This window comes from Pteronotus mesoamericanus, unplaced genomic scaffold (assembly GCF_021234165.1).
Source record: "Pteronotus mesoamericanus isolate MK-2021 breed Mesoamerican mustached bat unplaced genomic scaffold, CSHL_Meso_final scaffold_21, whole genome shotgun sequence".
Taxonomy (NCBI): domain Eukaryota; kingdom Metazoa; phylum Chordata; class Mammalia; order Chiroptera; family Mormoopidae; genus Pteronotus; species Pteronotus mesoamericanus.
Genome location: NW_026555310.1, coordinates 30,770,983 through 30,797,093, shown reverse-complemented (window position 1 = coordinate 30,797,093; position 26,111 = coordinate 30,770,983). Strand labels below are relative to the sequence as shown.

At 35.9% G+C, this 26,111-nt stretch overlaps 1 protein-coding gene across 1 annotated transcript; it reads right to left on the bottom strand.

Annotated features, from left to right (window-relative positions):
- Window positions 1-4,671: 4,671 nt before the first annotated feature.
- Window positions 4,672-21,065, bottom strand: LOC129084754 (killer cell lectin-like receptor subfamily B member 1B allele B). The gene is made up of 6 exons (XM_054590953.1): window positions 20,984-21,065; window positions 17,877-17,966; window positions 11,390-11,488; window positions 7,287-7,456; window positions 5,401-5,513; window positions 4,672-4,789 (listed from the first exon to the last, which is right to left on the bottom strand). Exons 1-6 carry the CDS (start codon window positions 21,063-21,065, stop codon window positions 4,672-4,674), a joined length of 672 nt encoding a protein of 223 aa, XP_054446928.1.
- Between the last annotated feature and the right edge of the window lie 5,046 nt (window positions 21,066-26,111).

The window sequence follows — 26,111 nt, the reverse complement described above, 5'->3', positions numbered from 1 at the left end:
TGGAGAGCAGTTACAATTGAAAGAGAAAAATGATTGGAGAGCAGTTACAATTGAAAGAGAAAAATAATTGGAAAGCAGTTACAATTGAAGGAGAAAAAATAATGGAAGATTAAGAGATCTCTAATATTCAAGGCCAAGTTGTCAATGTTCTTTGAAACACTATTTGTAGCGGGGACTAACAGCTGTTAGAGGAGAGGGAAGTTGGGGGGCTCAGTGAAAAAATGTGAAAGGATTAAGCAAAGAAATATTTTATGACACATAGACACCAACAATAGTAAGGTGATAGCCAGGGCAAAGGTTGGGGGTGAGGGAAGGTGAAATTGCGCAAATGGAAGATCAATGAGAATGGAAAAAGACTTTAGTTTGGGCAATGAGCACACCATCTAGTGTGCAGATGATGTTTTATTGAGTTGTACACTTGAAACCTGTACAAACTGTACATGCAAAACTGAATAAACAGTGTTGAACTCCATTTGCAAGTGAGTGCTTAAGAATCTTAGTGCTTAACCTATTTTAACTTCTTCAGTCTCTTGGGGGCTCCCTTTCTGCCATTGTCATTATTTTTTCATCTAATTTCTTAGTTAATTCTCAGAAAATAGTTTGATTAAGCTCAAAAAAAAAAACAAAGTCAAACAAATTGTGTTTATTTTAATAGTTAAATGCACATTGCATCATATGGCAATTCAAGGGTGGTAGGCATGAGATACATGTTGGCTATTGTTTTGGTCCAAACCTAGAGCAGAACTCCAAAAAGACAAAAGAATTGATCAATTAATAAACCCATAATGGTAAATTGTTAATAAATATTAAATTACCAATCTGGGAATATATGTCCATAGATATCATATATCACTTGATTTATCTTCTCTTTTCTAAGTAAGCATCTCTTAAGTCAAATGAAGTATCATATATTTATTCTCACAATATAATAAGATTATATTCCTGAATATCTTTTTTCCCCATTTATATTCAATTGTTTAAAACATTTTGGCTTTCCTACTAATCACTGTAAAAATTAACATGTTACTTTCATACTTCATTTATACTTAATAGTATATATATATGCATATATACAATTATTTTTAAACATAAGTGCATATATATTATACTTTAAAGTATAACAAAAATTTTATTCAAGTATAAAAATATTTTAACTCTTAAAATTATCTTTCCAGAATTTTAGAGAGATGCACTCTTAGGCATAGTTATCCATTATTATCCCCAAGAGAAGTACCAGTATATTTGTAATTTTATTAAAAAAATAAAAATAACAATTCATTTGGAAAGTAACACTTCTCTGTGAGGAACTTGCTTCTAGTCCTGATTGTCCCCTGGGAACCACCCGATCCAGTTTAGGGCTGTACCTGCGTTTAGTACTGTTTCAAGCCTGAGCCAGGCAGGCAGGGCAGAGCCGCCAAGAGATAAGGAGACTTCTTTCCGATAGAATGAGGACTGGCCATGTCCAAGCTGAGCTGAGGGGTGCGAAACTTTTTGCCCTTTCTCCGTATCCTCCAAGTCCTTGTCCTGCTGCTCATACTGGCCATGTCTGTCTTAGGTCATCCTTCCCATTGCGGGATCTTACCTGTCTTTGGCTAACGGACCATCACAGGGCCAAGCAGGGTGATGTGAGGGAGGCTGGGGCTGCGCCCCTGCCTGGGGAAGAGGTTTTGTCTCCTCAGTGGCCTGTTTTCCCAAGGCCTCCTTGATTATTTCCAGCCTTGGGGCTCTCTTGCTTGTACCTGGGGCTATAGTCCCTGAAACCAGGCAGGGTGTTTCCCAACATCAAGGGATTCTTGAACCATGCACAACAAACAATTTTGTAGGGTGCGTGTGTTTAATTTTTCTGAGTCATTCCTTTCACCAGATCCCTGGAGAATCCATTTCTGTAAGAGATCTTTATCAGTGGTGGGTACCCTGAGGCCCTGACCTATTCTCATCTGTGATCCCTTCATACTTTTCTTTTAAAATGCATCTCTCTGTGTACCCTCTTTAGTGTCATGCTAAACTCCTTTACTCCATTTTTGTTTGTTTCTATTGAGATACATCCTTTCAGATAGTTATACTGGGAGACAGATAAAAGTGGGATAATTTCTGTGGTTTTGACTTGGATGACTGAAGGAATATGGGGTAGTGGATATTTATTTCTCATTATTTCAGCTGTGCAGCAACTGAACCGCTTTCCTTTGCCTAGGCAGTTCTTCACCACAAGAGTCCAGATGGCAGGGTAAAAAAAGCTTTTCCTCTTCCTAGCCTTCCTTGGAACTGAGGATACGGGGGTCTGGGCAAGTCTGGGCCATTTGGATGTGCCCAACTAGAATCACAAGTATGGAGCTATTTATATACTTTAATATTAAAATTCTTCTGAACTAGGTGAAGTTGTCTAGTGGGCATTTAAGTATAAGATTCCTACTTTTAGGGAAAAGGTATAAATTAAAGCTAAAGGCTTGAGATTGTCAGCATGTGTGAGTCAATAGAAGCTTTGTGTATAGAAGAAACTACATGCCATAGTGTATGGCAAAAGAATATATGTCAAGTCAGAATAAAAAAATTGTATAGTAGTATAACATGATTCATGTTATTTTATAATTAAATTTTTTTAATCCCCTCTACACTGCAAGTACTTCATGATTACTGTCCTTGGAAGTATTTCTGCATTTTCAAGTAGTTTTGTTTGGAAACCAGTCCAATAAATATTCATACAGATTTATAAACACTCCTGTGCCTCCAAAAGTGAAAAAATATTTTTGCTGAGATGCAGTGCCAATATAGCATAATATAAATGTCTTTCTTATCAGTGAATATACAATGTCCAAATCAACATGTATAAGGTGGTGTGTCAGGCTATGATATGAAGTTCAAGAAAACTTGTAGGAATATAATCACCATAAAAAGATTAGCATAAATGTTACAATAAAAGTTTATTTCTGAAGCACTTATTTATTCAGATAAACTCCTTTGGTATTTGTAGGATTCCCATTTGATATAAGTCACACAAGCAGACAAATACTTTATTTTTCCCTTGTCACTAAATGACCTACCAATTAGCTTTCCTTTGTCTAGTCTCTGTTTTCTTTGAACCCTGTCTCCCAAGCCACCTATCAGCATTTTATTGCTGTGATCTCTTGCAGAAAACTTAATATAACAAATAACTTTATTATTTATTATGCAGAAGGTACTTTAAAGGCACTGAAAATATAAATCCCCACCCCAGGTTGTCATGGATGAGGGGAATAAACACAAGTCATCGCAAACACTTCTCTGTGAAGAACTTACTTCTAGTCCTGATTGTCCCCTGGGAACCACCTGATCCAGTTTAGGGCTGTACCTGCCTTTAGTACTGTTTCAAGCCTGAGCCAGGCAGGCAGGACAGAGCCGCCAAGAGATAAGGAGACTCATCTTATGTAATTTACAGTCAAGTGAGGGTGGAGAACATTAATCAAATATTTGCTCAAAGACTGATGTGAGGTCAAAAAAGTGGTAAGTGCTGGGGAAAAGAGTATAATGTTGGGATATTTGACTTTGCCATGGAGCTCAAGGAAGTGTTCTTAAAATTTGGGCCAAGATATAAATAAAGTTTGGAAGTTAACTTGATCGTGAGGAAAGAGAAGGCAGGTCTAGGGAACTTCTGCTAAAACAACGTGGTGAAAATAGGGTATGAGTTCCTTAAATTAGTCTCAAGTGATTGTGGTGCTGAGAGTCTGGATCAGTGTGGAGTAGGAAAAGAAATAAGTAAGCAGGATTAGACCTGGCAGGGATTTCTAGGTCACGTTATAGAGTTTGGTGCTACGCTAAGAAAGATATTGAAGTGTTTCTTAAAAAGGAGGGTTTTATTGTCAATATATTTTAAAAATGTTATTTAGTTTTCATGGCAAATAATGATTGAAGTAGAGAAAGACTAAACAAGAAAACCTTGTTACTGCCATTATTTAATATTTTAGTGCTTTTGTATTAAGATCATAAAAGTGGTGATGGAGAGAAGAGGACAAATTGAGAGCAAATTAGAAAAAAAGATAACATGTGGTGATGCGAGAGGGAGAGTAGAAGGAAGGCCAGGGTGGGATGTGAGTGGGAGGCTGGTGACGGGGGGGCAGCGGGCTTACAGACCGCACAATTTTCTTGCATGACATGCTGTCTGTTAAAATGTGGTCAACTGGGAGATAATTCCTTTTGTGAAGGAAGTTCATGAATTATTTTTATATGTTGAGTTTGCAGTATCTTTGAGATTGTAGATTTGATGTGCTAAATAGGCAGTATGCTCTATGGGTCTGGTGCCTAGGGCTAGATATATAAGTTTAATGTACATTACTTCACACATGGTAATTGAAACTGAGAATATAAGATATTAACTAAGGATGTTGTGGAGGGAAGGCGTAGAGAATATAAAGGCTACAGTTCTAAAAAGACAGGCTAAATGAGACTAATGATTGAATAACTGCATTGATAATTCAGATGAAAAATTGTATTCAGCTCATTTTATGTAACTTTTTTTTAGCACCCTTCCCACACCTATGAGAAGTAGTACTGCAATGACAAGAGTCATACATTAACATATACATGCACACACAGAGCTCTCAAGGACACAAGTAACCCTCTGGACTATCCTATGTCATAAGTTCAAACTTCATGGGTTTTTCAGCCAGAGAAATGGAAACTGATTTACTGCTGAGTGGATTACAATTGACAAATCCATTGTTTATTGTCTTCACATTTTTTCCTAATTATGTTAGTATGAGAGAGTTGGGCACATTTCATGCTCCGAGTCTGTGGTGTGCCTTCTTCTCTTGAAAACCTGTATAAAGAAAGTAAATGGTTATCTTTACATCAGCCTGGGAGATACACATATGTCTAGAGACTGAGAGGAACTCAGAAAACATTTTCTAATTATTGAATAAAAGTATGATCATTAAAACAATTTAAACAATATACAACAATATAAAAGGTAAAGTAATTTTTTCCACCTTCAGTTTTATTGCTCAAAACCTCTCTCCAGAGAAATTAACAGTTAATAAATATTAGTTTAAAATTCATATGGGTAATGTTAAAATATTACCTTTGATTTTTTATTAAAAATTATTAACACTGTAAGAAATAAACAGAAACTTATCTTTTGTGAACTAAATTTGTACTCTCTTATGAGATTTTACAATAGCCAATTTCTTCCTTAAATAAAGTAATAAAATAAAAGGTGGAAAATCTTATTTCACACATAAATCTCAGTGGATGAAGCAAAATTTGTTTTGCTTCTCCACTTTCTGTGTGGAGCATTTATGAGAATATTTATCAGGTTATAAGAGCTGGGAAATTTATACTTGTTCACTCAGTTCAAATCCAACAATATCAGACAACCCTTTCTTATCACACAGAAAATCACAGAGGAACTAAAAAATGCAACAAACTTACAGATGAGGGTCAAAAGGGTTGTTGTCTACCCAGGTCCATGATTTTCCATTAGCTGGAATACTCAAGCCAATCCAATAAGAGTCTGAACAATTCAGGTGCAGCCATAGGAAACTCTAAAGGGAATAGTAAATGTTTTATGAAACAACTAATACTTATTGATATAAGAAAGATATCCCAAGTGCACTTTCTTTGTGCTTGGAGCTGTACGAGAAGCTGGGAATGAGCAGATGAGTAAAATACTTTACGTTTTCTAATAGATCATTGCAGAAAGACAAACTATTGCAATGCAATGTGATGACTGCTAAAGCAGAACTACATGCAGTAGCAGCAGATACTAAGGTTGCGGAGTACGATTGCTAAATCTGAGTCCTAGCTCTAATATTTACTCCTGTGCATCTTAGCACAGTTATTAAATCTTTTTATTTCTGTTTTTCCCAATCTCTAAAACTCAGATTATAATAGTTCCTACCTCAAAGAACTATTATTTTTTATTGAATAATATTATTAAACACTGCCTGGCACACAATGCCACAATGGGTCTTCTAGATGGACTAATAATTACTTTGGGGGGCTCATTTTATCTTTAACTTACTTGAAAGCTAGAGAAGTATTTGGGTGAAGATTATTTTGTTTCTTGGAGTAATTCTTCTGCAATATATATTTTATATGATTTTTACTTGTCCTGTTTTGGAGAGGTTTGGGATGGAAATATCTATGCATAAGTCATATGCTGACTCTTATTAGATTTTTATTTATCCTTGAAAGGGAACAATTACATCTAACCCATTCATTTGCTAATGAACGTTGTGAAAAGGTGTAACCTGAATTAGAAAAAAAAAGTTCCCATTAAAATATGCTGCTTCAGTCTATTGTTCTCCAAAATCTGCTTTGCTGATTGACCAGGAGACATGTCTTTTTGGCTTTTCAGCGTTCCTCCCTTTGGTGGTGAGCTGCAAATAGATGAGGTTCTTAGTAAGGTGTTTCATTGCACAGTTTCTTCGTGTAGTGATTTACTGTTAGTTCATTACAGAGCCTGCTTCTCCTTTCTTGTCTTAAAATTGACCTCTGGGAGAAGAAAAAAGTCTCTTTCAGTTCTTAATCCACCCTTATGTGGTTCATATGTGAACCAGTTTGAACTGCATCTGACAAAGAGTCTTAGAGAGTTCGGTATTTGGGATTTTACTGGTTGCACTAAAGATAGCTTAGTTCTATTTCTGTTTTTCTTGTTGTAGATTTCCACTCTCAGAAGTTTCACCAGCTGCCCTGTTGTAAATCACACAGAGGGTTGTTGATCTACTAGGATGGTAAAGCATTCATTGGAATTTTAGAAAGTCTTTGTCATAGTTTGTGATCCCAACATACCAATACTCATGCTGAGAATCCTTATCTGATGTTTGCCAATTAACACTTATATTGGTCTTATTAAGCAGATTTAGTGTCCAAGCTCATGTAGCAAAATTTCAACTTAAATTAAACCAGAGTTAGCAAAATATTAGTTCTCAAGGAAGAACAAAATCTTAATGTGAAGGACTGTGCTGTATTTCCTTTTTCCCAACATTGCTTTTAATTTTAACAACCTTTGTGAGCACTGCAACAAGCATGGGAGGTGAGGTAAGATATTTTATCTTACATTTTAAAGTGAAATCTGGTAAGCAGCGAAGACATCCCTTGTAAATAATAATTTAGGAGTATAATACTAAATGAATTCTTTCTATCCTTTCCAAAAAGAAGCCTAGAATAATCATATAGGTCAATGATTTATTCAACCAATATTTTATAGTGAATAGCAATGTAGATTAAAGAAAATTGGAAACTTTCAAATGTGTAGCACAGGGAATACATTGTGATTGTGAAGGATGCTATAATCTCTAAATTTCATTTCTCACCATATCAATGAAGTCTCGAATCACCATGAGCTGTGAATTTTTCGTGACACAGTCATTTTTACTTTCAATCCAAGATTTCTTATATTTAGCAACCCAGTAACATTTCCCACCATGTAGCTTCCAGTCTGTGGAGGGGCATGATTTATGAGCAGTAGAAGAGTTGGAAGAAACTGGGACGAAAAAAGATAAAGATAAGTAATTAGAAGGAACTTGGAACTATATCCCTAATATTGTATGATTATAATAAATTGCAATTTTTACTGGTAATTTAATCTTGCTTACAATATTACATGATTAAAGCCTCCAGAAATTTGTTAAATAATGGTTCAAGCTTTTTTTTTTGACAAAAGTATGTGCTTTTCTCAGGGTGGACTTGGAAAAAACAAAAATGAACAGACTATGTGTCTATTCGTTCATTACTTATTTATGTATTAATTTAAGTTATTCTCCTAGAAATATATCATGTTCTTTACTAGTTAGACAATACTCTGAACACTAGGACAATGAACATCACATCCAAGCCACAGGGTGATAATATTTTACAGAAAAATTAGAAATTAAAGATTTTAATTAGTGGTCCACCAATGAACCAGATATTTTGGGAGCTATATATCACACTGAAATAGTTTTTCCTGAACAAAATTTATGTAATTGGTCACCCCCAAAACTTAGATCAATCCTTCCATGCACAAAAGGGTCTTCATATCTAAAAATGGGCTCATAGTTAACAGTTCTAATTGATAATATTTGCCAGTAGATTTAGATGTCAATACACAAGCAACCTAAATATACCAATAATTTATTGTCCTCACAAATAAATATTCTTTTAAAACACACATATGCACACACACACACAACACACACAATGATCTGAAGCCATTGAAGAGTGTACAAAAGCAGGCAGATTTTGGAGGGGAGCTGACACTTGAAAAGTATGGCAAGGACCCATGGACAAAGACAATAGGGAAGAAAGAGGGTTGAATGTGGGAGGTGGGGGTGAGTAGAGCAGGAGGCAATAACGGGGAGAAAATGAGGACAACTGTGATTGAAAAACAGTAAAAAAGAGAGAAATATATGATATAAAAACTGAGTCAAGTGAAGAAAGTTGTTCAATGGTAAATGATGAGCACCAACAAAAAGAAGAAGGTCTAGAAGCAACCTGATATATTCAGGTAGGGTAGGCATGGGATTATGGGATGAGAGGAATGGCAAAAGAAGCTAAAGGAGGTAAGTGGGGCCAGGTCTGGGGATCCTAGCCTTTTTCCCATAAGAAATGGTCACCCATTAATTAATTTCAAGCATAGATGTTTCAGTTGGCAGGGATGTATGGACATAATTACATTTTTGGAAAATAGCTTTGGGAACACTTTGCAGGGTATGAACCAGCAGTGGCAACGAGATGAGCAGGGGAAGCAAAATTTGTGCAAAAGCCTACATTTCCTTAGTAAACCCCAATGTTGGATGCAAACATAACTTTCAACAATCAAATATACAACATAAATAAAGCTAGACATATTTTACTTGAAATCAATTAAAGTTGCAATAGGCTGTTTTAGAATAAAAACATTGGATAGGCTTAAAAGTAAAGAATTAACAAAAGAAATCTGGTTAGTACTTGAAATTGTCTAATATAAAAAACAGACAAAAATAGTTGTAAAAATATACAGCACCTCAAGGATTAGCAGGACAATATAACAATATCTAACATACATAAAATTAAAGTCTTATAACCAGAGGAGAGTGAAAATAAGGTAAAAAATGATAATGGCTTTTATATTTCTCATATTAGATACTTTGACTAGATCATTTGAAGCTGTGCTTCCTAACCATTTTTATTTAATAGAATATAAAAATATATTTCTAAAATATAGCCAGATAAACAAATAATAATCTGTTTATACTCTACCAATTAACTACTGGGACCTTTATAGCTCAAGAACCTTAAGGCATACAAATATGTTAGGGCACACTATTAAAAAACTCTTCTTTGAAGATAATTTTACTGCAAGAAAATTAGAACCTAAATAAATTAGATAAAAATGTTGCTTTCCTTGGGAGAAATAAGAAAAATTACTATAAAGAACCATTTTTCTAGAAGCGAAATGGGGAACAATGACTGTGTAAATGAATTCAAAAAGCAATGTTCCCTCAAAGCCAATGCCTTTCATCAGTGCTGGGATCATAAGACCAAGGCTTGGATTTACTGAAAGGTGATGGTGTGAGTTTATGAGACCCTTCTCAATAGCCCAGGGTCTTCACATGTGCCATAAGCCACCCAAATCATTAGCTCCCCATTGTCTCCTTGCAGAGGAAAATGCAAATAATATATGCAAAAAAGTATTTTTAATTTTTCTCTTAGAAATCCAACAACTGAGATTGAGCGAAGTTTTAAAAAAATTAAATACTTTAAAAACAAGGAACATATTAGCAGGAAGTACAGACAGCAGATTTGGTCACTAAGGACTTGAGATATTTAGTAATCATATGTATCAAAAATAATAATGGTTAAATTTGTTTTGGCCTTTCAAAGTGTTAGGCACATGGACTTTGAACTGGTAACACAATCAAGAGTTACCTTGCAGTACTTGGTTCTTCAACTCCGTTAGGTCACCTGACCACAATGATGAAGTCACCAACAGGATGACATCAGGAACTAAATTAATCATGTTGAGGAAAACAACTGAAGCTGGCACAACAACTAACCAATCAACTTTATTGTTGAACCCTAACCCCTAACCCTCAATCTTTGCCTTTAGAAATCTTTGATTAAAAGTCATTAAAGGGTTGGAGGAGAGGAGGGAAGTTAACAGGCTTGCAAATAAATCTTTAGGTTTAAAAACTAGTCATTGAAATTAGACTTAATGAAAGAGTCAGCAGCTTAGAAGAGGGAATTTGTGAACTACAAGATGTATCTGAAAACATTGCCAAGAATTCAGCACAAAATGACAGTAGTGAGAACAAAATACAGAGTTAAAAGAAATAGAGGATAGGAAACAAAGGTCTATTATTGCAAATCTTTTCTAGAAAGAAAACAGAGAGAAGGTAGACAAAGAATTAGGAGTGATGGTTGAACAGATCTATTAAGTTTTACTTTAAGTCGACTTTATTATTTAATTAAGATCTAACACATTTAAAGTTGGTATCCTTTCCTGTTGAATTGAAACTAGAAGTCTAGAAGAGGTGACATACATCTGTAACAATAGAATGAGGAATAGAAAACTGTTTTCACAGAATTTAAAGCTAAAGCTTTTTGATTGCCCCTAGTACCACTTGTATTATAAGCATTAAGAGTACGATAAAGTGCCTTACTCTGGAGATAAATTTTCCAAATATTTGTCTTCATAGTCATACCAGTTAAAACATTTTTAGCTAGTATGCATGTTGTATCAGGTAGTGTTTAGAATTTGTTTGAGGGGGCTTGGAAACCTCAAAATCTAATTGAAAGTTTTAATGAATTCCCAGAATCTGAATGGACTCTATGATATAGACTGGTAAATCTTGCTAACAAAATTATATCTAGATGCTCAGAAGAAGAAAGATATATAGTGTTTCAATACAGAATTAAAACTTAAATTGAAAGACTTAAAAATGTATAAAGGAAGCAACTGGAAAAAGAAAACAAAAAAGTCAAATAATTAAGTGTTTTCTTGACTTTTAAAAGTATGAAACTACATTTATATAAGAAAGCAAGAGAAAGACTAATATAAGATTATCATTTGCAATTTGTTTTTTCATGTAATAATAACATTAAGAACATGACAAAAAAACCCTACCTGGTATGATAATAAATTTTAAGAATTAAAATATTTTGAATACATTTGCAGTTGTGTATGTTCCAATAGAAATTAACAAAGAATAAAATGCAATTGTTTCAATGAAATACCTTTGCATTCATTTAAAACACATTATTTAATCTTATTTTTTTCATTTGCCTTGGATCTTGGAACATTTTTGTCATGAACTATAATGGGTTTATGGAAAGCAATGATTTAAACCATCCTTTTGTAGGGGTAGAATCTCCTTATGCAGATATACCCAAATAAAACCAATACTACTCTTAATGCTTGGTTACTCAGGAATTAAGTAATATAAAATAATGTTACCTATTGAGGTGATAGTTTCAGATTTATTTTTCCCATAACAGAATGTCTCTTCTGATTCCTTATCCACTTCAGTATGTCTTGCAGATTTGAACTGGATAACTAATGAAAGAAATACATATTTTCTTAATTAAATACAAAGCAGAAAACCATTGAGTTCTAGTGCTGATGGGATTTTCATTGATGTGGAAATTCCGTAATAAGCTAAATGATTAGAATTTAAGTGGGAGAGGATCCAAGCTGATAGTGGAGTATGTGGATGTTAAATTCACTTCCTCCCAGGAGCAAACTGGAATTACAACTAAAATATAGAACAATCAACCTGAATAACCAACTGAAATCTTGCTGATCAGAAGGTTTATAACCAAAGATTTACAGAAGAAGCCACATTTACATGGGTTGGAATGGTGGAGATGTGAAAATGGTGGAGATGGCCCCATTTTCATAAGCATCAGCTGAGATTCTGGAGGGATATCTCAGCTGCAAAGATTCCCCTGAGAAGTTGGGGTCTCAATAACACACAAAGCCTCACAGCTCAGAGCACCAGATCCAGGAAGAGACACCCACTAACATCTGGTTGTGAAAATCGGTGGAGATTCTGTTTACCAGGAAAAGGCAGGAGTCTGCTAGAGACACAGGTATACACTTAAAGGGCCTTTACACAAGATCTCATTCACAACCACCCACCCTGGGCTCTGATGGAGGGAGGGTGGAGTGGACTAGAGATGTGTGGAGAGAGACCAGGGTCTGTGGCTCTAGGGAGAGAGCTGAAGGAACGGCCACCAGAAATGCTATGCCTATTCCCTCTTCCATTCCACAGAAGCCAACTTTCTTGGGTGGAACACTCCCGTCTTTATGGCATCAGCCTGAGGGAATGCAATAACCACATTTTTTGGACTCCCTGTTGCCTCACCCTGTGGAGCTCATACCCTGCTCTGGAGTCAGCTTCCTGGGCTGAGGTACAGAGGTCTAAGCAAACGTAAGTGGTGCCAATGACTGGGTGGTATGGCTTTGGGACAGATACCATTCCCCCTACTTTCCATTAACCTGACTGGTGTCTCTTTCCTCACAAAAGACCTGCTAGCCTCACCTTCCTGGCTCCTGGTGGCTTCATCCTCCTGATTTCTGGCAGCCCCACCTTGCTGAAGTCTGGGCAGAATCCAGGACATTCTGAGCTGTGTGGTGCTGGGGCAGGGACAACTTCACCCTCCTTCCACCAACCTGACCGGCACTTCCCCCTTTCAGAAGCTCCAGTAGCGCAACCCTTCTCTCAGTGGCCATGCCTGACAAGCTAGGCCTTGCAGCAGAATCTTGGACAGACTGAGTTGTTTTGCTCTAGGACAGGGAACACATTTCCCTTGCATGCCCGTCTGGTGCAGAGCTATCACTTCATGCAGCTAAATCTTGGTCTTTTTGAGCCTGAGAAACTCTGCTGGCCTCACCCTGAAGAATTCCTGAGTCCCTGCCCCCACCACAAGATCTGTGGTCACCCAGTAGGTGGCAGCCAGATTTGTTATACCCTGTGATATTTGTTGAGTGCCCTCAGATCCAGCACCAGCACTGAGTGTGAAGCTGTGCCAACCTGATGAACACCACTTGCCACTACCTGTTGACTCACTGAGAACCTAGCTCATGTAATTTGAGTACTGCCAGAGATTCTTTCAGTGACTGGGCCTAAAAGGGATCTAGCAGGTGGAGGCAAGCAGAAGCAAATCTTGGGGTGCCTTGGGACTTTTGCTGAGCTTCCTCCCAGGCCTAACAATGGTAAAAACTGGCCTTGGTGTGCAGCTTGGTACTCCCCACATGCACCCAAGCACAGCAAAGGCAGCCACAAACTGTGGATTGTCTTTTAACTGCAAACAGATTGCCCAGAGACAGTCACATGCAGCGCCTGGCTTTGGTCTGCTCCAGAGTCATTCCAAAGAGGCCCCAGAATACACATACCCAGTAGTCAGCTTCAGACAACATCAGAGCAGGATCTAATTAGCTTCACAAACAGCATATTGAAAAGGAGGGAGATCTTGGCAGGCATCAGACCCTCCTCAGACAAATTCTACTTTATGAGGTCAGCACCTGCACAGCAGCTCATACACTAATCCACGTGTTGATCCTCACAGTTAGCAAGCCTGAGAGTTGACCTCAAGCACAAATTGGCCAATAGAAATCAAGACTCAATTACAATGGGTGTTCCCACATAACCTACACAAGCGACATTCATGGAGGATCCAGCTCAGGTGATCAAAAAGACAATACCACTGGGGCCCACAGAATACCTACTTCATAAGGCAACCCTACCAAAATTATATCTCCCTAATGCAAAAAACAAACATAAAAAGGCAGCCATAAAGGGGACACAAAGAGACATGCCTCAAATGAAAGAACAGGAGAAATCTCTAGGAAAAAAGCAAAATGAAATTGAAGCAAGTAATATACAAAATATAGAGTTCAAAAGGTTATAAGGATGTTCAAGGAACTTAGTGAAGAGTTCAGGAAAGAGAGAGCAAGCATAAAACGGGACATAGAAACCATAAATAAGAACCAGTCAGAAATGAAGAATACAGTATCAGAAATGAAAAATATACTAGAAGAAATAAATAGTAAGTTGGATGAAGCAGAGGATCAAACTAACAACTTGGAAAACAAGATAGAAAAAAATATAACCAGTCAGAATATCAGAAAGAAAAAAAAATAAAAAATATGGATAATTTAAGGTACTTTTGGAAAAACATGAAACATAACAACATCTGCATTGTAGGGTTACTAGATGGAGGAGAGAGATAACAAGGGATTGAGAACTTATTTGAAGAAAAAAATGACTGAAAATTTCCCTAATCTTGTGAAAAAATAAGGCTGAAATCCAAGAAGCAATGAGAGTCTCAAACAAGATGAACCCAAAGAGGTCCACACCAAAACACATCATAAATAAAATGGTAAAGATTAAAGATAAAAGAAAATCTTAAAAGTTGCAGGAGAAAGTAAGTTACGGACATGGAAGCTCTCATAAGACTGTCAACTGATTTTTCAACAGAAACATTTCAGGACAAAAAGGATTGGCATGAAATATTCAATGTGATGAAAAGCAAGGAACTTTAACCAAAAGTACTTTTCCTAATAAGGCTATCATTTAAAATTAAAGGAGAAATAAGTATTTAGCTTCCCAGGCCAAAACAAAACAAAACAAAAAAACTGGAGTTTATTACCACCAAACCAGTATTACAAGAAATGTTAAAGGGCCTTCTTTAAGAAGAAGAGGAACGAAAAACAGGAACAAAGTTGAAAGAATAAAATGGAAATATGTATGTACCTATCAGTAATCACTTTAAATATAAATGGCTTAAATGCTGCAAATAAAAGGCATTGGGTAATTTAATGGATAAGAAAACAAAACCCATAAATCTATATACTGTGAACTAGAGACCTGCCTCAGAATGAAAGAATCACATAAAAGAAAAGTAAAAGAGCTGAGAAAGATATTTCATGAAAATGGAAATAAACCCTGGGGTGACAATATTTATATCTGACAAAATAGACTTTAAAACAAATGCTATAGTAAGAAACAAAAAAAGACACTACATAGTGATAAAGGGAACAATCCAACAAGAGGATATAACCTTTGTAAACATTAATGCACCTAACATAGGAACACTTATATATATAAAGCAAATCCTGATGGACAGAAAGGGAAAGATTGAAATCAATGGATAGATTTTTCAGACAGAAAATCAACAAGGAAACAATGGTCTTAATTGACAAACTAGGTAAGATGAATTTAACTGTTATCTTCAGAGAATTTCACCTTAAAGCAGCAAAATATACATTCTCTTCAAGTGCACATAGAGCACTTTTTAGGGTAGACTACATGTTAGGACACAAAACAAGTCTTAATAAACTTAAGATAATTTGAATCATATCAAGCATCTTCTCTCAGAGCCATAATGATATGAACCTACAAGTCAATAACAAGAAGAAAAACTAAAAAGCACACAAAGACATGTGGGCCAAATAACATGTTACTAAACAATGAATAGGTTAACAATAAAATGAAGAAAGAAATAAAAAGATACCTTGAAACAGATGACGATGAGAACACAACAACCCAAAACCTATGCAACACTGTGAAAGCAGTCCTGAAAGGGAAACTCATAGCATTATAGGGTTAGCTCAATGAACAAGAACAATTTCAAATAAACAATCTAACATTACACTTAAAGAAGCTAGAAAAAGAATAAAAAACAAAGCCAATGTGAGAAGAAAGGAAATAATGAAAATCAAAACAAAAGTAAAGAAAAATAGGATTTAAAAAATACAATAGATGAATGAAACCAAGAGGTGGTTCTTTGAAAAGACAAACCTTTAAACAGAGTCATCAAGATAAAAAGAGAGAGGACTCAAATTTAAAAAAAAAATCAGAAATGAAGGAACAACTGCAGAAGAGAAGTAACAACTAACACCAAAGAAAAACAGAAGATTGTAAAGAAATATTATGAACAACTGTATGCAAACAAATCAGACAACCTAATCAAATGGATAAATTCCTAGAAACATGCAATCCTCTAAATTCAAATCAGTAAAAATCATAAAATCTGAATAGACACATTATAAATAATTGATGTAGTAAAAGAAAAAAACCCAAAACCTAGCAACAAACAAAAGTTCTGATCTGAAAGGGAAAATTGAACATATATGTGCAAAAGAAAAAAAGAAACTAGATTATCTTCTTACACCATCCACAAGAATAAACTTAAAATGAATTAAAGACTTAAATATTAGACTCCAAAATGAAAAATAAAACCTAGAAGAAAACTCAGGCAGTAAAATCTCAGATATTTCTCATAGCAATATTTTTTAATACATGTCTCTTTGGACAAGAGAAAAGAAAAAAAAACATTGTATTACATCAAACTACAATTTTTTTTTCACAGTAAAGGAAACCATCAACAAAATGAAAAGACCACTTACTGAATGGGAGAAGATATTCTCTAATGTTACATCTGATAAGGGGTTAAAATCCAAAGTTTATAAAGACCTTATACACTTCAATACACATATAAAACAAACAAACAAACAAACAAACAACTCAGTTAAAAAGTGAGCAAAGGACCTGAATAGACATTTCTATGTAGAGGACATACAGAGTGCCAATAGCCATATGAAAGATGCTAAACATCACTAATTATCAGAGAAATACAAATTAAAACAACAATAAGTTATCATCTCACACTTGTCAGAGTGGCTATCATCAAGAAATCAAGAGACAAGTGCTAGCGAAGGTGTGGAGAAAAGGGAACCCTTGTTCACTACTCATGGGAATGCAGATTGGAGTGGCCACTGTGGAAAGCAGTGTGGAATTTACTCAAAACATTAAAAATGAAGCTGCCTTATGGCCCAGTGACTCCACTTCTGGGAATATATCAGAAGAAACTTGAATCACTAATTCGAAAGAATATGTGCATCTCTATGTTCATTGCAGCGTTATTTATACTAACCAAGATTTGGAAGCAGCCTGAGTGCCTATCACTAGAGGAGTGGATAAAAAAGCTGTAGTACATTTACACAATAGAAGACTACTCAGCCATAAAAAAGAAGGAAATCTCATCTTTGCGACAGTATGGATGGACTGAAGAATATTATACTAAGTGAAATAAGCCAGTCAGAGAAAAATAAATACTATATGATTTCACTTATATGTGGAATCTAATGAACAAAATAAAGTTACAGACAAAACAGAAACAGACTCATAGATATAGAAAACAGTGACAACTGTTAGAAGGGAGGGGTTTGGGGAGCTGAGTGAAAAAGATGATGGAATTAAGAAAAAATTCTCAAAACCACAGGCAACAGTATGGTGATTACTAGAAGAAAAGGGGGTTGGAGGGAAGTTGAAGAGAAGTAAGAGAAGGTACAGGGGGGATAAATGGTGATGAAAGGAGACTTTGGGTGGCGAGCACACCATACAACATACAGAAGATGTATTATAGAATTGTACACTCGAAACCTATATAACTTTATTAACCAATGCCACCCTGACAAATTCAACATTTTTTAAAAGCTTGTTTGAATTGATTAATTTGAAAACAATTTCTCACCTATGGATACAAGATTGATAATGCCCAAGAGTGGTCAATATGGATAAATTTACATATAAATATACTTTCTAATTTAATTTGCTTTTATCTTCATGTGGTTTTAAAGAAGGTTGTGCATAGCCCATTATCAAAGTGCATTTGGAAATTAATTGTGTGATCATGTTTATTAAATATACATAAATATAATCTTGACATCTCCTTTATCAATGAAATAAATATATATATATATTATAACACATGCTGAAGTTCTGTGGCAAATGTCTAATTGTAATTGTGTTTCAAATTCACACTTTTTGTGAAATTTACTTTACTGTTTAGGAATCTCTTGAACAACAAACACAATTACAACAGGTCACGAGAGCACAATATCTTGAGATAAATGAATAGTATTGTCAATTACTTACCAAAAATGCTGAGCATAATTATTATTATTACAAGGAGAATGATGATTATTGTACATCCAATTTTCAGAAAAATTCCTTGATGGTGAGAATCTATAAAATTGGACAGATTTCACTAATAAGCTCTGAAGATAATTGCTTAGGTAATGATAGGCGGGAAAGGGCTGAATAAACTTTGTCAGTTATCATTCTCCTGAGTTACTTTGAAATAGATAGACCCAGCTTCCTTCTACACACACACGCACACACACCCCCCCCATAATTGCTTTTAAAGTTTGTAAAGAGAGGGGTCAATAAATCCAAATCTCTCATCCATAATAATTACAACATATCAATTCTACTAGATATGTGATACTATACACATATACATACAATACTCTGAGAAAGAACTAAAATGACTGATTTTAAAATATGACCAGTTACAAAATCAAGTGTCAAGGCTGATTAACCTGAATGCTTATAAAGTGGAATGCTATTATAGAGTGCTTAGTTCTGTGTTCAAATTACTTTTAGCAGCCCTGGCTGGTGCGGCTCAGTGGACTGAATGCCAGACTATGAAACGAAGGGTCACTGGTTCGATTCCCAGTCAGGGCACATGCCTGGGTTGTAGGCCAGGTCCCCGCTTGGGGGTGTGCAGGAGGCAGCTGATTGATATATCTCTCACACATTGATGTTTCACTCCCTCTCTCTCTCCCTTCCTCTCTGTCTACAAATAAATAAGTAAAACATTTTAAAAAGTTACTATTAAGTAATTATTAAGAATATATTATTAATAAATATATTAATTTTTAAAACATAAAAAAGTCTATATATTTTTATTTGCCAGATAAAACAATGCAAATTATGCCAGTCATGGCAAACACAAAAAAATTGAGGTGCTATTTCTACACATATTTCTAATATGAAAAACGGAGGTTATAGACCTAAAAAATTACAGAATAAAACTTCAGATTTTATGAAAGAATTGACATAAGAGATATTAGGTCATTTTTAGTCCTTTGAGGTAAGATTTAAGAAAAACATGAATGTCTGAATCTTATCCTGGAATATTCTCATTGCAATATGCCTTGATATTCCTTACTGATATTTTCTTTCCTTTTCACTGATATTCTGCTAATTTTCATGGTGACATCATTTTTGGTTTTCAGTCTTGGAGAACCAATGAGCCCATAATACTTATTGAGTATGTAATCAGTTTCATTTATTTATGTGTCCATTTATACATTCATTCATTTAACAAGCATCTTTTGACTGCTTTCTATGTTCTTAGTGCTGTGTTATGTGTTGGGAATATGAAGATTAAGAGATTAGGGAGATGGTTGAAACATTTCCCTAATCAATTATGGTCATTTTAATGGGCAAAACAGCAAGAGCAAAATAAGTGAAATGCAGGAAGTTAGAAGAGGAACACCTGGGACAATTGTGTAGAGCTTTGCAGGGACATAAAAATCTCATATTTCAAATAATTCTTTCCTTCTCTAATGATATGACAATGAGAACAAAATTTGCATGTATCCAACAAGAGATATGCAGTGAAAGACATTTGACTTCTGGTCATAAGCATCATCATAGGTAGCTTAATTTTTATATAGTCATGTTTTCTCACATTTAATGTTAGAAGATTGGACTTGAGAACATTAAAGATATTGTCCTCAAATTTCTAAATCAGGAATGAAGTAAAATCTTATCCCTAAACAGAAGGGAGATTGAACCATAGAATGCAGAATCAAAAATGCTAGTTTTGTTGCTTGAACGGAGTGAAATAACCTCTAGAAAAGTGAACTAACCCTATGGGACTTTTTTAGAGGTTCATGAGTGAGAATGCAATTCTAGTTCATGTTAGTTTTCAAATTAAATTCCATCATCTCACAGAAAATGAAAACATCTAGTCTAGGAAGAAAAGAAAGTAAATAAGCTTATATTGGGCAAGTTAGAGAGGTAATATTTAAAAATAGGAAATAATGTGCTTCTGCAACCAACGAAACACACGCATCAAATTCACTTGATAAATCCAAGCTTAAGAATATAAAAGAAAAAATGCATTCTTTCAAATACAAATGAAAAGCAAAACAGATTCATTTCACAAGGGGAAGAACAATGAAGAGAACCTAAAATATTTAAACATTTTATATAAACCTTATAATATAAAAAAATTCTTACTCTAGGGGAGAACATAAATTCAACACGGAAATTTCTCTAATGTTTCAGAGAACAAAAATACGCTGGATTTGATGATATCATTTTTGAGGTGGTTTGTGATTAAGCTATAATGTTATCTTTAGCCAGCAATTTTCCACCAGTGTGCTGCAAGAATTTTTAAAACATGCAATAACTTACTACTTAGTCAAGGGTGCTGACCTCATTTCCCTTAGACTGTCAAATAAAAAACAAATGAGAGTAGCTGACACAACAATAGCCATCTGGTGTGAATGAATCAAAATTATACCTATTTTTTGTCATGTTGGCAAAAATATACATTTTTTGGTGTGTTGCAGAATGTAAGTAATTAGTTTATGTGTGCCATGAGAGGAGGGAAAAGAGTTGAAAATCACTATTTTTATCTATATGCTTCTCTCTTCGTATTTTAAAAATACTCCCACAGTCTGTCATTAATTCTAAACTTCATGAAATATACTAATAACAGTTCATGTCTCCTTAATTTAGTTTCAGATTTTATTCTATCATCAATATGCAGATTCTAAGAGGGTAAATAAAAATGTGAATAATTGCCAGAGCTGTTTTCCTCAGTGTAAATGAATTTATCATATTATATTCAAAGGTCAGATTTGATTGGGGGTGAGTAAAGCTGTAGAGAAAAAAGGGGTCGTGAGTAGCTGTCACTGCCTGAGTATAAATATTCACCACAAGAAATATAAAGAAGAGAGAGGCTATGAAAACCAAAAGCAAAGTTCTACATATTAAGGTTAAAGTTACAACGTATACTATGAACATTTTGTTTCATTAAAAACAAACAGTTATTCTTACACTCAATAAGTTTTCCTTTTAACCCAGCCTCCTATTTCCAGTAAAACAAACATAGACATGGAACATGAATAAAGGAGATTAAAAATGAAATATTCATTTTAAAAACAGCCCTAAACCCAACTTACCAGGTGTCAGAAGTGAAGATGAATGTTCTAAAGGTGAAACCCTAACATTTTTGATATCAGCATAGACTATATCTCCAGACATGGTGTATATTAAAAGAGTGCACTGTTCTGCTGAAGGCAGTCTTATATTTCTGCAAACAAACTTCTGTTAAGTAAATTGAAGTTGATGACTTCTTTCTACTCCCACAAGTTTGGTGGATTTCCTCTATGAATAAAAGACAAAAGCAATGTGTTCTGTTTTATCGATCAAGGTAATAGATTTTTGAACCCTTGAATGATATGAAAGAAAAATGTTATCCATACAGTAGTTTCTCACTCTTCTGTTACTTTTCTGTCTAAATTTGGAATACTCTTATGATATTGCATAACTTTCTTCTATTAACACTTCCTCTTTTAATTCAAATATATGCTCTGGCAGCAACTCTGTGATCTCCCAGTGGAATAGCAACTTGGGAGGGACAAGGAGAAAGAGGGTTTTACTAGAAACTGTATCCCTGAGGCTTCTGCTGGAAAAACAGGGCAACAGGGATAGTAGGGCAGAGGGAGCAGGTCTGAAATGTTGTTCAGGTTTTAAGACTTTCCACAGATCAACAGACACAGCGTTGGGTTGCCAGTCTTTTCGGGTAGGGTTTCCTCAGCAAGAACCACACCTGCTTCTGGGTTACTTTCACAGGAATAGCCTTTTGCTTTTCTGAGCTCTCTCTCTGTCTTGGGTCTTTCCCACAGCCCACACCCTCCCCCGGGATTTTTCTGCTTCTGTCAGTTCAGCAATGGATTACCCAACATAAATATCTTGTCCCACAACGGGGTCCAACATGGACGTCCTTGTCCCATACCAGGTGCTGGGGACAGACTGGAGTATTTTGGCCTTCCTTCCTGCAGTGAATGTGGCCTCACCAGGGCCTTAAAAGGCAGTGGCATAAATGGCTTTTCTCCTTCCCAGCTCCCTAAAGATTTGTTGTCCCTCCTCTATAGGGTTCCAGGTTTCCACGTGCCCATGGGGAATCCCCTCACTGGACCAAGCCTTTATGCAGGCTAGAGTAATTTCACCCATAAGGGAGTGAGTACCTTAAATCTCCTGCTCTACAGCACCAAACAGGGTATGTGGTGATGTGGCCCATTTTTTTCTGCTTCCTGACAGGCCAGGGAAATGCTATCACACATTTAATCCCCATATACTTGCCCTGGTCTTTTTCTGGAACTCAGCAACCATAACAATAAGTGAAATGGAAGTATATTTTCTCATCATAAATATTTCCTCAATTGAGGCTGCCCCACTGTCTGGTGGTGTTGTTGCTGTTGATGTTATATTTTGCTTTCCTTTGTGTTAGGGGTTGAAAGGCATGGGGTGTTTTATCCATCAATCACCACACCCTCCTCTTCTCTTCTCTCACTTTCCCAGGGATGTCAATCAGTCTTTGTCACAAGCTCTTGGACCTTAATCAATGGCAGTTTGCATCTTCTTAGCTGTGCCAAGTGGCACAGTAGTGTCTCTAACTTACACTGACCTCCCACTTGTTTGCCAGCCCTGAAGCTAACAGAGTAATGGACAACTGCATATCCTTTTCTAACCTCAGCTCTTCTTCCAACTTTGTAATCAGAGGTTCAGCTTGTGGGTGAGCATCAATGCCCACAGTAGAGGCCAGCCCACTGTGCAGCCATCCTTTTTCCTTCTTAGCCACAGCATGCTCTGCAGAGTTCCTCAAATCAATGCATTAAAGCAGCTGATGTTTTGAGGATGTCCCTGTGCACAAGCACCTAACATATGGGCTACCCCTTTCCTCATAGAGATAGATGGCCAACTGGGAACGTCCCCTGAGGATGCCTCTTTCCCAAGGCTCGTTTCTTTGGTCTCCTGGCTGGCTCATCAAAACCGTTAGTTGGCAAATGGTCCCTGTACAGAAGGCAAGGAGAGACTGAAGAAAGAGCTCCTCCACTCCAGATTGCTAGGTTGCAATATTAATAAGCAAAAGAACTTACTTAACGAGGTTTATCTCAGGGGACTGCAAGATAAGTAGATTTTCACAAGTAGATGTTTACCAGAGCCTTAAAAATTTATGTAAAGACATTAGCTGGGTCCAGTCATGTATTCAGTCTAGGTGATCTCAAGAACACCTTACTCTCTCAAGGCTCCAGCTGTAGAACAATAGGCAGAGTGTACATTCCAAGGAAAGGGAGTTGAGTAAGGAGCCTTGAAATGCTCAGGTCCAGCTCGAGGGTTAACCCATACTCATATCCTCTTGATTACTTCCTCTTGCAAAGAGACATTTTGTGTTAGGAAAAGGGACTACAAATAGTAATGCTTGAGGACGAATGGTTATTTAATAATAAATTGTATATGTTCTTAAGAATTTGGAAAGGTCCTCTTTTTCATCAACATCATGAAAGCACAATACAGGAAAATAAGATACACTAACACAATGACACATTAAAGTTAACCATGTTAAAATGTTCAAGACACAAAACAGACAATATAGTATGTCAAGTAATTAACCACATGCAGAGGGGAGTCTAAGAAAAGGGAAGTTCTGCAATTCAGTATTGTCTTACAGTTACAGAAAGAGGAAATATGGTCTAAACTAAGGAGTAACACTTTAGCTTACAAGATACCATGAAATCATTCACATTCACATTTATGTGAACTTCAAATTCACATAAAACTTGAGGTTTAAGCAAAACTGGAGAGACCAATATTCTCTGACTAGTGATGTCAAAAGTAACTGAGGGACATTTACTTATTTATCAGCACAGACATTTATTTATATTAAGGCAAAGAGATTTTTGTCTAAAAGACATGATATAAGAGAGTGAAGACTAGAGAGAGAGAAGAGAAAGAGAGAGTCAGAATCTACAGTTTTCATTATTTTGTGTGAAATGAGTTTTTATTATACTTATGAAATTAAAATATAGTTTGACTGACTATAAAAGTTAAAATTGGTAATCACATTTTCTCTTAATTTTAATGGCATTTTCTGTCAGATAAAATAATAGTTATTTAAACATATGATATTCCAATTTCTGATTCTATGTCTGGGGCATAACTTTTCTATATGGAAACTTTAAGAATCTTTGATTTATTTCTTGAATTCTGAAATTCCATAGTGATATGTCTTCGGGTCTATTTTTGCCCTTTCTGTTTGGCATTCAGTGGGATATTTTAAACAGAAAGCATATTCTTAACATCTGAAAAAACTTTCATATTTATTTTATAATTTTCTTCTTATCTTTATTCTAATGTCTTTTACTGGCTTTCTTGTCATGAGATGTTGATGCTCTTGAGTTCATATTCTACTATCATTATATTTTTCTTATTTTTAAATCTCTCTATAGATTCTACTAGCTAAGAGACAGCCTCAAGTTTTTTCTCCACTTCTTTTATAAAATTAGTTTAACTTAATTTATGTTATTAAAACTTTAATTTCCAAGGGTTTGTTCTTGTTCTTTAAATTTTTTTTTATTTTACTCTTTTTGTTTAAGTGATTCAGTTTTTTTCTGTACTTCTCACACCCAAGATTATTCATTTTAAAAATATTTCAATTGTTTTCTGTCCTTTACCATCAATTTCAGTCTGAACTTCATGTCATTTGTGTTTTTTTTGGTCTCCACCTTTTAAGAGGCCTACCGAACTATCTAGTGATCCTTGAATGTCTATAAATGTGTAAGAGCAAGGTACTAACTAAGCAGCGGGAAGCTCTGTGTCAGGAACCAGTAGATGTTACTTTGGATGTTGAGGTGGAGACTGCTCTTGTTTTTTATCCTCAATATTTGTAGGTCTCTTATACAAGTTAGTTTTCTCAAAGAGAAAAAACTATTATTCTAGGTGAAATAAGTCAAACAGAGAAAGACAAATACTCTATGATTTCATTTATATGCGGAATATTTTCTACCATTTCCTGAGGCAGCACAGGTCTCTGGATCTGAGGGTCCCTGTTGAGTCACCGGCTGAGGTGAAGGGCGGGCTCTGTCCCACAGAGTATGCTCCAGGTAGTCAGGGATGGGTAAATAAAATAAGTCATCCCAGACACTTTTCTCTTGGTGTGCCCGGGAAGGGGTGGCAGTTCCCTCTAGTGGATAATGCCCTGAGCCCCTGTGCTCGATGGCTTTTATTGAGGACCATATGCACAGGGGTATGGATGCAAAGCTCATCAATCAATGTCAAAAGGCTATGTTTACAGAAAACAGGGATCATAGATAACAATTAAAGGAACACAAGAGATTTGACTCAGGTCAGGGTCTATGAATAATGTAAATTTCCTTCCCAGCATGAGCCGGTTCTCATAGCTTTTGATGTAAAAACAGAGCATGCTACAAGGAAGGTACTTCTAGGCCTGATTTCCCCTGGGAACTGCCTGATCCAGTTTAAGGCTGTACCTACCTTTAATATTGTTTCAAGCCTGAACCGGGTGGGCTTGGCAGAGCCGTCAAGAAATAGGGAGACTTCTTTCAGATAGAATGAGGACTCCGGCCATGACAAAGCCTATGGGTGAGAGTCTTTTGCCCTTCCTCTGTGTCCCCCAAGTCCTTCATGGCACCTATGCAACTGTGCCTGTCTTAGGTCGCCCCTGCCATCGAGGGGTCTTACCCATCATTGACTAACCAGCCATCCTCCGGGGCCAGGCAGGGTGATGTGTGGGCAGGGAGACAGGTTTTGTCTCCTCAGAGGCCTATTTTCCCAAGGCCGTCTTGCTCAGCTCCAGTCTTGGGGCCCTCTCGCCTGTCGGCAAGGCTACAGTCCCTGAAACCAGGCAGGAAGGTTCCAACAACCTCCTTCCACCACCTCCAAAAAAATTCATGGATACAAAAAAACAGACTGATGGTTGCCCAAAATAAGGGCAGGAGTGGACAGAATGGGTGAAGTTAATCAAAAGGTACAAACTTCCAGTTATAAAATAAATAAGCCATTGGGATGTAACATACATTATGGTGACTATAGTTAAAAATATTCTATTGTATATTTGAAAGTTGCTTAAAAGTTCTCATCACAAGAATAAAATTGAAACTATTATGGTGATGGATGTCAGCTAAACATTGCGGTGGTCATTTTCTAATATACACATATATCAAATCATGTTGTACACTTCAAAAATATGTCAGTTGTATCTAACTGTAGTCAGGCAAATTTCTTTAT